This window comes from Apostichopus japonicus, chromosome 16 (genome assembly GCF_037975245.1).
Source record: "Apostichopus japonicus isolate 1M-3 chromosome 16, ASM3797524v1, whole genome shotgun sequence".
Lineage (NCBI taxonomy): Eukaryota > Metazoa > Echinodermata > Holothuroidea > Aspidochirotida > Stichopodidae > Apostichopus > Apostichopus japonicus.
The window spans coordinates 9,684,622-9,698,288 of record NC_092576.1 but is presented as its reverse complement, the minus strand read 5'-3'; the positions used below and the strand labels follow the sequence as shown (position 1 = coordinate 9,698,288).

At 40.9% G+C, this 13,667-nt stretch overlaps 1 protein-coding gene across 1 annotated transcript; it reads left to right on the top strand.

The window, feature by feature from the left end:
• The first annotated feature begins 1,116 nt into the window (after positions 1 to 1,116).
• LOC139983375 (bifunctional arginine demethylase and lysyl-hydroxylase JMJD6-like) lies at positions 1,117 to 9,261 on the top strand. Its single transcript, XM_071996893.1, has 8 exons — positions 1,117 to 1,316; positions 2,860 to 3,071; positions 3,423 to 3,575; positions 4,091 to 4,287; positions 5,307 to 5,454; positions 6,600 to 6,788; positions 7,830 to 8,056; positions 8,926 to 9,261. The coding sequence occupies exons 1-8, from the start codon at positions 1,262 to 1,264 to the stop codon at positions 9,065 to 9,067; spliced, it is 1,323 nt and encodes a 440-aa protein (XP_071852994.1). The 5' UTR covers positions 1,117 to 1,261; the 3' UTR covers positions 9,068 to 9,261.
• Positions 9,262 to 13,667: the final 4,406 nt, after the last annotated feature.

Below are 13,667 nucleotides of genomic sequence, written 5' to 3'. Positions count from 1 at the left end.
GGATCAACGATAATAATAAATCATTCTCTATACTTGTTCCGCTGTCTAATTTTCAAAGGATAAAACTGTCGACACATTTCCTTTTTCTTAGATTTATATAGGACTCATGAAGAGTTCTCGAACAAATTCTGAGTCTTTATGATCTTCCCAACGACGGTGCACAGGATTTCAAAAGTTGGAGATGGGGTAGGGGTGCGGGGGGGGGGGTTCAGGATGTATTTTAATTCTTGTTCGTTCTGGTGCAAAGAAAATACCATGATAGTTTGTGCTTTCTCTCCGGGGCCCAATCACGGCTACATCTAGGATGACCCCCCCCCCACCCACCCACTCAGACGAAAATAAAGGGGGATACAACCCCGCCCCTACACTACAGGCCGGCAGACAGAATAACACAACAAATTCTTAGTGTGCAGCTCATTAATATATGCCGATAACATCATACAGTACAACCTTAACAGTTGTAAACATTGTTTCAATATGTTGCACAACATAGCGCCGTTTTGAATCTTAGCAACCTCCCTTTCATCAACATCTCTCAAATGGAGGGGAACCCCTTAGACTCCTATCCTAGAGCGACAAAACAACGTAGCCCCACCTCCCACATCCCCTTACCATAAATAGATGACAGTTGCGTCCCTGTTTATCCCATAACGTTAGGCAGAGATGGGCACGTAATGGTTCTTGCGGGCCAAAGTGAAATTTTGCACCCGATCCTAGCACAACAACATTTATAAGGGTGTACCCTACTGGAGCTGCGGTTTATATACATAGTAGCTACTATGTAAACCGTAGCTCAGATCCATACCCTGGTGAAATGGTCATACTATTTAACTTAGCATATATGGTCCAATAAAAGATCAGAATAAGTTCTATATATGCGCATTTCCATCGGTTGAGTTGAAATGTCCTATGCAAACACCCACCCCTAAGATACATATATTTCGTACTTTCCCTTAGCATAACTTCTGAGAGTGAAACGACATATCAGGGCTTTGGAAACATTTCCAGGGGCCACCTTTCGCCCACCTGTGGCTTATGGGATAAAGCACATGAACGAAAGTGGGAACTTGTCTACGTGCGAAAGAAGGGATGAGCAACAGCATGAAATGAGGGCGCAATCATCATTTCGCTATATTTTTGTCTTCTTGTACTTGTCCTCGTTAAATTTGCATTATAAAACACTTACAAAATGAAGAACTGCAATTAAATATTCCTGTGGAAAAGGGTGGAATACGATATATTAACAAAGAGTTTCCTTCCAATGGACAAGAGGACACGGAGAGCTGTTTTAGAAGCAAAGAAGTCGGCTAGACCGGGTAAGACTTTTTACACGCGTAATCCATACGCCAGTACAATTCATTCATTGTCTCACGATCAAACCAGTTCCGCGATGTTTAGGCCCCATTAAACCGCTTACGGTTAGGCTAAAGTAAGCGTTACCAATTCCTCAGTGTTCTCGTTGAAAACTAATTGGTCAAGAATACAAAATTCTGACAGGCAAACAAAAAATTATGCTGACCACATTTTCTTTTGAACTGAATGAAAATCCCTCAGTTCGTCCAAATTAAGCATAGTGTAGACTCCTGGCTAGGCCTAATTTAGGCCCTGACAAACTTTAGTTATGCTAGAATAAAGGGTGTAAACTGTTAGGCCTAAAGTAATGGCCACGGACCAAAAACAATCCACAAACTTTCCAATGTCACATATAATAAAAGAACTGCCTGTTTTTGTGATTCAGTTGATGTGTCGTTAAGTCCCAAGTTAAGGAAGATTTGCCTAAGTAAGGATGTGTACATTTCAATCATTAATTTCTCCAAATAAAGAACGTAAATTAGTGCAATAGCATTCCTCATTAAACAAAGCACTTGTTTTTATTGCTCCCATTTTGGAATTGATCCAACATTCTAGGTCGTGTACTCCTACCGCAGCTAGAATCTGCGTAGCCTAGACTTGTAGATTTATTTTGCTCAATCGCTCGATCACCCTGTTATAAAATGTTGGATCCAGTTATGTCATAGAATGTTCATAACATGTTGCCTTGATTCTATCAAGCATGAAAAGTTCCTGTACAACTGTGTTAGGGACTGCTGAACTCAACTAAAAATTAGACCTTTTTACTTTTTTTTCCAAAGTCAGCTTGTTAGCTGTCTAGAACGTACAAAGGTCACATTTTGTTTGGACTAAATTTGCATGTAAACCTTGTGTGGTGTTCAGGTGTTGAATGGGCAAACCCAAGCAGAGAGTTTGAATGATGCATGGACACTTACTATATAGCAAACTGAGAGTATGTTGGTGTTAACAGCAATAGACCTGGTTATGCCACCAGGAATGCTGGGTCAGGTATATAGGCCTGCTTTGCAATAGTAGAGATAAGATGCTCCTCCGTGGTGGTGGACCCTTTCGTCTTACAGACCTCCACGAATCAGCAGACCACACCAGCACTCCCCTAGTGCCACAACCATTGCTGTTGGTCGTCAATAGAGAAAATCTTGAGACATTCAGGCCACTTCGCTAAAACACTGCCTTTGCATCAAAAGATGTAATGGCTAAAATATCAACTTAACATTACTTTTCCTGTTTTCCTTGAATCAATACCAAAGTAACATTTAACTTTGTACTGTCAGAAAATTCAGCCTTTTAAGTCATACTGGCAAATGCCAAAATCATCTCGCATTTTACCACTGAGTAAATACAGTAGCCTGAATTTTGAGATCTGATATATCTTAACATATATATACTGACCTACAGTAAATTAGCCAGGACACTGAAATGCATAAAAAAAAAATAGCTCTAGTACTGCCCAGCATATGATCCAATGGGAAAATGGAACTTAAAATATATTATTTTCCATTTTGACAGAGCTCAAGACAGCAGAAGAATGGGTGCGATTCAACTACCACGAGACATTTGACGAACATTCCTTTGCCTCGGTGAATGATAACGTAGAGAGAATCGATGCAAACAAATGCAGCGAGGAGGAATTTATTGAAAAATTCGAGAAGCCTGGCATCCCATGCGTGATTGTCAACGGTCAGGACAACTGGCAAGCCCTGAAGAAATGGACACCAGAGGTAAGATTAACGAAGGAGAACAATACAAGTATGTGACGTGAACATAATAAATAGGGGTGGGGTGGGGGGGGGTGATTGGAGGGGGATAAAGTAAAGGGAAAAGTGATTTATAGAAGTTATTTCCTTGTTGAAGTAACTATTAATAGATACCAGAGATACTGTAAGATACATTTCTGAAGGACAACATGCATAACATTGCACAGATGCTGCTCTCTGTGTTTACACAGAAGAGGGTGGTAGGGGAAGGGGAGGGGGTGCAGGAAATCAAAATGAATGTTTATTCTACCTTTTTTTCTACTTTTTTTTTTATATCATAATTTCCTGCTCGTTGTCGTCGGCGTCGTTATTCAGAGATTGGCCAAGAAGTATCGGAATCAGAAGTTCAAATGCGGAGAAGATGACGAAGGCTACTCCGTGAAGATGAAGATGAAATATTACATCGCTTACATGGAGAACACGAGAGACGACAGCCCCTTGTATATATTTGACAGTAGCTTCGCCGATGTAAGTAACCGAAAAGTTCTTCATCTGGAATTTGGAAGAGTGACACCAGGGTGTTCACTCCGACACTACAATGTCCATGGTTTTAATAATGCGCACCAAATGTCCTAAAACTTGATTATAGCATTTGGTTCCCTCAAGAGAAGACACATTTGCTAAACATCGTCCCAATATGCCAAATGTATCACCTCAGTGGAAACATGTATCACCTCTTAGAAATGGGTTTCACAAATTTGTAGGGGCACCGCACTCCAGGTCAGGCCCCCAGGGCCAATTATGTCACTGGGCACTGTGGAAATTAGAATATACACTATTTTCCCCCATATCTACCAATTCCCCCTCCAAATTTCCCAAGCCACCTAATAGACCCCCAGGCCGCAGGGACTGCAGCCCCTCCCCATCCCCCCACCCCTGCTAGTGTCGGGCATGTGTCCAAACGCCGCTAAAAGACCTGACTCCACGACATTGCTGGATATACCATTTGAATTTACTTGGGGTCGTGTGAATTTTTCCGACAGCATGTCAAAAGAAACAAAATCCTGGAGGATTTTGAAATCCCAAAGTACTTCCAGGACGACCTTTTCCAGTACGCGGGTGAGAAGAGACGACCCCCGTATCGGTGGTTTGTGATTGGCCCGTCCCGATCAGGTACCGGTATTCACATTGACCCTCTGGGGACCAGTGCCTGGAATTCTCTCGTCTTTGGACATAAAAGGTAAGAATGCTCAAAGGGTCTCCCCAAAACGTCCTTTATGGTACTGCCGATGGGGGAGGGGGGAGGGGGCTTGACGACAAGGGCTTTCTGTTTGTAAGGTCGTTGCTTGTTGAAGAAGATAAATTTGTGATGGAGAGGATGAATGAATTGTTCTTCGATTAAACTCTCTAAGTTGTGCTGGAGACAACTTCAAGGTTAGTTTCATTACTGATACGATCTCCGATGGGAAATTCAAATCCTCTTGGATAACCAGGGCTAAGGCCTGACGTAGGAAGTAGGGTAACCAAATTGGTAGCCTTGGTGGTGAATTCTCAACCCCCTGGGAAGGGGTCTAAGGGGAGAGGGTGTTCTTCAATTGCGAGTGTTTGGTGGTATCTTTCTACCGTTAAAGCAGTTAACTCAGCTTCTTTGTGTTTTTCTCACTTCCTACCAAGAAGACTTTGTCAGTTCTTATCAGTTTCTCAATATGCACCAGTTGTTTTGTGTATATATTGGTTTGTGTATATATTGGATTTCCTTGCTAAAATCTGTCATGTACTGTATATTTTACAGGGAAAAGCAGTTCTGCGGTTACGTTGTCAAAATATTTCAAATGAACTCATCTACCATTCATACCCTTCGTTAGTAATAACTGTTCAAGGGGTTGTTGGTACCAGAAATTGCATTTTTAACTCGAAATGGAAAAGAGAAGACACCGAAAATTGGTCACTTAGATCTATGTGACCTTCTAACAGAGCCTCAGAAATTTTTCACGCTGGATGGACCTTTGTCAAGGAGTTTGTAAAATCCTTCTCTGTGACGTAATTGGTTTGTGTCCAGAGTTGAGTGTTACAAATCTTTCTGCAATGGACAAGATAGCTAGGACACTCAGATGTGTTCTGGTTCTATACCTTAACTCTCGACTTAAAATTTCGCCGGGGTGCTCTTTTTTTAATCCGACAACTGAGGAAATAATTTTTGTAAATGGCAAGCAATCATGTAAGCTTGGGTCGTTTCCTATTTTTTTGTTACATTTCCAGATGGTGCATGTTCCCAAGAATGACCCCGAGAGAACTGGTCAAGCCAATGGTAGGCGAGGGCGGCAAACAGAGAGATGAAGCCATCACGTGGTTCACGCATGTGTATCCGAGAACTAGAAGTCCCGATTGGCCCCCAGAGTGTAGACCGGTAAGTTTCAAATATCTCGTACAGTTCTCTTTAACTGTTAATATTGTATTTGTCATAGCCACCAGGGCCAAGCAGAAAAGAATGTATCAAACTAATATGCAGACCATGAATACCTGTCACAAAACTTTAGAAGACATCCGGTTTTGATGTTCTGTTTAAAGAAGAGCCCCTCTCCTCCCACCCTCCCATCCCCCCCCCCCCCCAAGCAGATAGATAAGCAAAACATTGCTTTAGAAATGTACGTTGGTTGGTTGCCCTATAGTCCACCATGAGGTCGTTATATCAACTCTAAAAAGTTGAATGTTATGGATTTTTTTGTGGGTTTTTTTTTTTTAATAAAGAAAGAAAAATATCCCTTTTGTTACTGAAGTCAGTATCAACTATACTGGCCATGCGAACACGCCCTCTATCACCCCTCCCCCCGCCCCCAAAAAAGTCAATAAAATCAAGGAAGAAAGTACAAACAAAACTATAAATCACTTATTGCTCTTTTAGTATTTCCTTTACTTAAGTCATTACATATGTAAGGAATAGGACAACACCGATTTCAACCAACCTATTACAGTGAAAGATTATGCCGTACACATGCACACTACTACTATCATGTGTTGGTTGGTTGGGGTTTACATTCTCCCTGGAACACCCATCCAGGCCCAAGTGGCTCGAACGGAATCTTGAAGGGGTCCATAGGACCTTATAACCCACCATTAACAAAGTTTCATATATACTAAGGAACAGCAATATCCATGTGGTCATGCGGAGTGTATAGCCTAGTGGTTAACGCCGGCGTCTCCCAGTCATGAGATCCCCGGTTCGATTCCCCGCCGACAGCAAGGTGTGTCGTCTGGCAAGGGTGTTGTTCAATAACAACTTCCCGACATGGACGTTAAATGGATATGTGCCGAGAGATTGGCTTCGGTCAGCTTGCGAGTCTATAAGCCTCCATGGCTTCTTTCGCGAGTTCCTGCTTGCGGGAAGATCACATATACATACATACATACATACATACATGCTATGTCAAGAGATTGATTCCTTTACTCTTTCTTTCTTTTTCTAAAAAAGAAGAATTCTTCTGAGACTACAAGAATGTTTCCCTTTTACACTTTGATATCAGCTAACCCCACTTTTTCATTTTGTTGTGACAGATTGAGATTCTTCAGGGTCCCCAGGAAACAGTTTTTGTGCCCGGTGGTTGGTGGCACGTGGTCCTTAACCTGGATACGACGGTGGCGATCACTCAGAACTTCTGCAGTGTAACAAACTTTCCAATCGTGTGGCACAAGACTGTCCGGGGCAGGCCAAAACTTTCAAGGAAGTGGTACGCAGCTCTTAAGGTAAGACTCTGTAGTAAGGTAGTGGTACGCAGCTCTTAAGGTAAGACTCTGTAGTAAGGTAGTGGTTGCAGCTCTTAAGGTAAGACTCTGTAGTAAGGTAGTGGTTGCAGCTCTTAAGGTAAGACTCTGTAGTAAGGTAGTGGTATGCAGCTCTTAAGGTAGGACTCTGTAGTAAGGTAGTGGTTGCAGCTCTTAAGGTAAGACTCTGTAGTAAGGTAGTGGTTGCAGCTCTTAAGGTAAGACTCTGTAGTAAGGTAGTGGTATGCAGCTCTTAAGGTAAGACTCTGTAGTAAGGTAGTGGTATGCAGCTCTTAAGGTAAGACTCTGTAGTAAGGTAGTGGTTGCAGCTCTTAAGGTAAGACTCTGTAGTAAGGTAGTGGTACGCAGCTGAAGAGGTAAGATTCTGTGGTAAGGTAGTGGTATGCAGCTCTTAAGGTAAGACTCTGTAGTAAGGAAGTGGTGTGCAGCTCTTAAGGTAAGACTCTGTAGTGTGGCATAAAATACCTGCAGCCCTTAAATGGCAGACATTGTGATATTCACCGTTAAGATAAAATATTCCACCTTTTTTGTTGAAAGGTTAGTTCTATAATATATATCTTTTATCCTATCAACTGGTTCATAGGATGAAATCTATTTTGACTTGAGCTCAATTGCCATGATTTCATCATGATGTCATCATGATGACATCAGAATGACATAATGATGTCATTATGATGTCATCATGATGTCACCATGATGTCATCATTCACTTTGCTGTTGCCAGATGCATTCACAAGATATCAACAAATTTGAAAAATCCACTTCTGTGCCATACAGAATACTACTACGAAGATTTGGGTTTGATCTAGAGATGCAAAAAATTACTTGCGATTTTATTAAGTATAAATGGCTCAACCCAGCTCCTCTGTCCTGACTCCTCTAAAGACCTCCTCTACAGACCGGCCACCCAGGGTTACATATATACTCTACAATCAATGCATAAGTAGTCAATGCATAAGTAGTAAACGTTTTTCATTCATATCTTTGGTTTTCCGTCTTTAGAAAGCTCGATCTGATCTCTGCGCCATCGCCGACACCGTGGACTTGTCCAAGTCTACCAACGTTCAGTCGGACAGTTCCAGTTCGGACAGCTCGTCCAGCTCCACGTCGACCAGCGACAGCGAAGGCTCCTGCTCAGGGTGCGGGGACTGCAGCGGCGACTCGGCCGACGAGGAGAAGCAGAGAGGGAAACGATGCGAGCCAAAGGACCATGACAGGAGGACCAAGAGGTGATTATCTCTTTCTGACCCCCTGGGGGCGTTGGGATGTCTCAGGGGGCGCTACAGGGTACACGGGTAGTAGGGGGGCATTGGCACTGATTTGGGGGTCCCTGACAATTACGACACAACACTGCAGCGATTTAGGGCACAATAAGGCATCCAGGGGGTCTGGAAACAAACAAAATAACTATTGTTGAGAGGAAATTCATCATCTTGTAGGGAATGTAGGATAGTTTTTAATTCCCATATGCATATCTTCAGACAGTCTGATTGCTCTCTTGAGCAGCCGACTATGAACAGTAGGTCTAGGGTAGGGGAAAGGGGAGGGGGGCATTGGGACAATTCAAGATGGTTGAAGGGGGGGGGGGTCGTCTATAAAAGTTTGAGAACCACTGCTCTAGAAAATAACTTAAGATCTCTACTGTCTCAGGTACAATAATGGTCTCTTATCGGTTGGCCTCTGTCTTTGCAAAGCATATGAGATACATAAAGAGTGCCCTCAAGACCCATCCCTCCTTTGCACATTGGTAGGGCAGACATTCCCCAGTCCCCAGTCCCAAGAAAAGTTCCTGGTTTTGTCACTGGCCATGCCACACGGTCATTTCACTCTCGTCCCACCCTCCCTCCCGTGAAAACCTGATAACTCCAAAATAATTAAACTCAAGTGAACCTTCATTCTCCCTATGTAGGTCTATATAAGTGCAGATATCTTGCTGGGTAAGAATGGTCAAAATTTGAAAATTATGTGTGGCAGCAGTCTATCATTGAATATCACAAGTTTTACTGTCGAAAAACAAATGTCTTCCACTAGAACTCCTATCAAGTGTTGGAAGGAGTCAGTAAACCTCACAGCTTTCTGGTCTGGTTTATTCCAACAGGAGGAAGGTCTCTCATATGGGGATGAGGGCAGATTCCCCACCCCCACCGCCTACTACATACAAGGAAGAAATCGTGGAGATACGCAACGGTCACATGACCAATGGCGGGGAATTGGCTGATAAGAAAATGATGGAAAGATGACAGAGGGCGACATTCCTGTCGAAAACTGAAATCAATCATCAAGATTTTGCCTCCCGCCTTTCAGTTGTTTACTTTTGACTTTACGATGAAGCAGAAATGTGAAGGAAAACCGACAGATTAGTTGCTGATTTCTTGAAATTATCCAAAGTAAAAATGTTGAGAAGAAAAAATGTTAACAAAAAAAATTGTCGGGAGGGGGGGAGAGGGGTGGCTGGGGTATAATATTTGCAAATTGGTGAATTTGTTTATTATTATTATCATTATTTCCTTTTGTAACAAAAGAAAATATCTATGTTTCGAAAACAAACTTTTAGAGAGAAAGTGGTATGGATTCAAAACAGCTGTTTTGGGGGTTTTTTTGTTTGAGTATTTTTCTGTTTTTTGTTACATTCGATGCAAATTTAAGTTATTGGCAAAGCTTATTCTCTTATTATCACCAATAAGACAAAACTTCTTTTTGCTCATTGTATTAATATTCTATGGAGCATAGGGGGGGGGTATAGGGTTTGGGGTGGTGGTAGGGCATAGGGGTGGTTGAGTAAAGAATGTGGGGGGGCTTTAACATGTCAAACATGACTCAGAGAATTAAGTTTGCTTCAAACTGTGAGTGTGGCCAGATTGGACTCTCTGACTTTGATCAGACTCCCAAAGCCATATCTTTTTGTTGGGAGTGGGGGCAGGGGTGGTTGGGGCGGGTGGGGAAGAGGTTTGCAAGTGGGGCAGTCTTTACTGACTTGTGTTCATGTGTGTCATACAAGACTACAGATAATGAAGAATATATTGGTTGTTTCTTCAACACATTGGTATTCCTCTACAAATCTTGATGGCCTTTGAACAAAAATCAATCATTTTTGTGTCAACTTGATAGATAAACTTTTGAGTATTTGCAGCAAATTATTCCATCCAGAGTGAGCTGTACATATTATTATTTAAGGAAATATGGGTTACATATTTTGTCCCCCACATATCAACATGGAGAACTCCAAACACACTGAGATGCCCTATAAATTATCATGGTCAAATGCCCAAACCACCTCCAGAAAACAGTATTTTGTATAAAAAGAAACAATCTCAAGGCCAAAAATGGTTGACAGTAAATAGGAAATGGAATTTTTGGGATCAGTGATATGCAGAAACATGTCTGGTATGAATAAATGCATTACTATGCATTACTGTAGAATATCAAATTATTTTAGTGATTTGTATTACTTTTATCCGAGAAATGTGAATAAACTCTAGGCCATTAATTTTTGTTAACAATCGTGGCAGTAAGCTGTTTCTACATGCAAAAAAGTCAAACTTATTCAGGGCCTCTTTAAGAAAATTGGATGATAGTTTGGGAGACGCTTGTAACGATCCAGGGACATTATAATGTACATGAAATACAGGGACATTTCCAAGGACACTATTGATCCCAGGACTTGTTTGATCCCGGGACTATTGATTCTAGGACACTTTTGATCACTGGACACTTTGATCTCAGGATACTTTTGATCCCAGGACACTTTTGATCCCGGGATACATTTGATCCCGGGACACTTTTCATCCAGGAATTGTCCTCAATTTTCAGGAACATCTAGTCACCTTTTAATATCCAGAGGCATTGCTAAATAAATGTTGACACTAGAGTGCATATTTCAGGGACTAAGTTGAGATACAGTTTGTCTGTTTCGTTTCTTCTGACGTTTAAGAAAGTTTGTATATCATAGTATTTGTGAAAGTGTTGACATCGAAACTACTATATCCTTTTGCATTTCTGTAAGAAAAAAGAACTAAATATATATTTCTCATTTTGTGAACTATTTTGGATACCAGATAAATTATTCACAACTGTTATAAGTTTTGGTCAGGTGCCACCCCATTCTCTACACAAGGCCAAAGAGATATAAAAAAGCAAATTGTTCTAATACTAACTGAAAACTTTTTTTTTTTTTTCAAATTTTTTCCAAGCTTCAAAAATTTAATCTCAAAAATTCATTTACATTTAATACGTTTTTTTTCCTTTTTTTTTGCTGGAAATATGCTAAATGGTAATATTTGGAATTTCCTGTCTCTTTTTTGGGGGTTGGTTTATTCTCATACCCATCCGATCTTCATTAAGAATTCAGTTATGAAAGTAACCTTCGCATTTGACCGTCGTCATAAAAAGGATCTTTCAAGATTCACGACAATTATTTGTGTTTTTATCAAACAGTAACTGTTCTTGTTTTTTTGTTGTGAATAACCTTAAAACTGTGTGCTCTCGAGTTACCTTGTGCTATTATGTTGAACTGAAGTAAGGAATTGTTAGAGGAGACAAGAAACTTAATTTTATTATTTGAATATTTCGGTCCAACAAATCGGTATAAAGTAGCTGCGATGAACGTCGCTTGCACAGTATCTCAGTCGTCGGCATTGTTTTAATAACCCGCCAATCTTGTAATTAGCTACTTAGGGCGAGGGGTGAAATGTATCAGCCATTGGTCTTAATCTGAAGTTGTCTTGGGATCCAAAACTTATCGATTTTATCTTACAGTGTTGGTTATTTTGCCAATGTTTTTTAAAAGTAATTTTTAATCTAAAACTGACCTAACCTATGTTCTTGTTTATATACACTTAAAGAATCATTCTTTCTTTCATTCCTACAACTCAACAGTATGGCATTTGAGCATGTTTAAGAAAACCATTTGTATCAGCCACAAGAAAACAGTGTGAAATTTTGGTTACATTAAGTAACATTTCAGTCACCAATCTTGAACCTGATCGTGTGTAGTATCTATTCCCCTTTTCCAAGGGATTCGTGACACCCTCACTTTACACGTTACTTTCATCGGTTGCCGTCTCGACGTTGAGGGCACCGGGGTCGAGAGGTGGATTAAGTCGTTTGGCCATTCGTGCCCAGACTCTGCGATGACATTTCTCCAAAAAAAAAAATTAATATGTTGTATTGATAATGTTACATTTGATATAATCCTTCTGTGCATGTTGCTTATCATACTGTGTTCTTTAAATGTGGCTGCATTATCCATAAAAATTTATATGTGGTGAAGGAAGGAGAGTATGAAATCGGAAAATGCAGCTCAAGAGAGGCTCATATAGACAAGGATGTGACAGCCATAAGAGGGCATCAGATACCTGGAACAGTGATTGTAAATTCCTCCAGTCGAGCAGGGAGAAGTGTAATGTACATTCAGCAAAATCGGGATATATGACGTTTGCCGATTGGTTAATTACTAGAAAGACTTAGGTGTCCGTGTGCAGAGACTGCTACATAGATTTGCATATCGTGTAGCAGTTATATCGTGTATCAGGATTGTGTAGCCATCTGTAACAGAAATATTATCTTAAGGTTACAATCGATTATCGCCAAAAGAAATAGGCAACCAATCCGTCGGTAACCCACCGCCATGCACGGACAGCCTCAACAAAAAATTAATAGCTGCCTTGCCTGTTTAAATGTCTGCTGTATAGACCCAAACTATAGCATGCTATCCTGGAAAAGTTTCTTGAGATTACGTCGACCTGCCTTGGTCGTAAAATGACCTCTTTTTACCAATAAGTCTGCAATGCCTGCCACATATTTTTTCTTGTAGGAGGGTCTTTGTGACCGCTGTAGACAAGAACATATTTCCACACAGTGTTTACACAAAGAGCCCAATGGTGTTAAGTAGCTATGCAGGCTAATCTTAGAGCCTGGGGTGGATTTATGACCGTGGCAGGTCGATTACATTATCACAAAACTTTCCTAGCTACAGCGTGCTATAATTGGAGCCAATAAAGCAGATCTTTCAACTGACAGTGACCTTAATGGCATGTGAGATGGGATAAACAGAAAGTGATGGGACTGGGAACATTTATAGGTTTGGTGTCGATTTAGTTCATTGACATATATATATATAAACTACTTTCTATTGACCTATGGGCTATGTTAGGATTAGAGAACGTTAGAAATAACACACATCATGAGAGAGAGGGGGGGGGGGGGTTGTTTCACTCTTCTTGTGAGGTTGAAACAGGGATGTGTATGCATGTTAAAGAGAAATGTTTTGTTTTTGTAAACAGAAGAAAATATTGCAAAGAAAAAAATATAGAAGAAAGCTTGCCAAATCACACTCTCTTTGGGTCGTTTTTGATATTTGATAAAAGTATAATTTGTTTCCACATGAATGTAAGAGAGTATTGATAACCCCATGAAGCATGGGTGAACTGACCGTGGTGCGGGCCCCGGTCAGAAACTGTCATTCCTCCCCTTCCCCACTTCACCAATGACTTGGTGAACCTCACCCCAATAGTAACACATGGTGTCAAGTTTTCGAATACAACCTTATAATTATAAGACCCACATTACTGGAACAAACCTCATATGCAATCATACTAAACATCAGATTTGATAACAAGGCTAGCAGGCCCCTTATTGCTCTGGGCCCTCGGGCACTGTCCGAATTGCCCCAGTGGTCAGTCCTTCCCTAGACGTAGGTAGAACATCAAAAGCGATATTAAGTCAATTGATCACCAATCTGTGTGAAGTTTTTGGCCTTTAGAAGTGTTTCACTGGTATTGAAGTAGGATTTTGAACTTGCTCCCAACGATTTACGAAAGTTACAAAAGAACAATTTTTTAT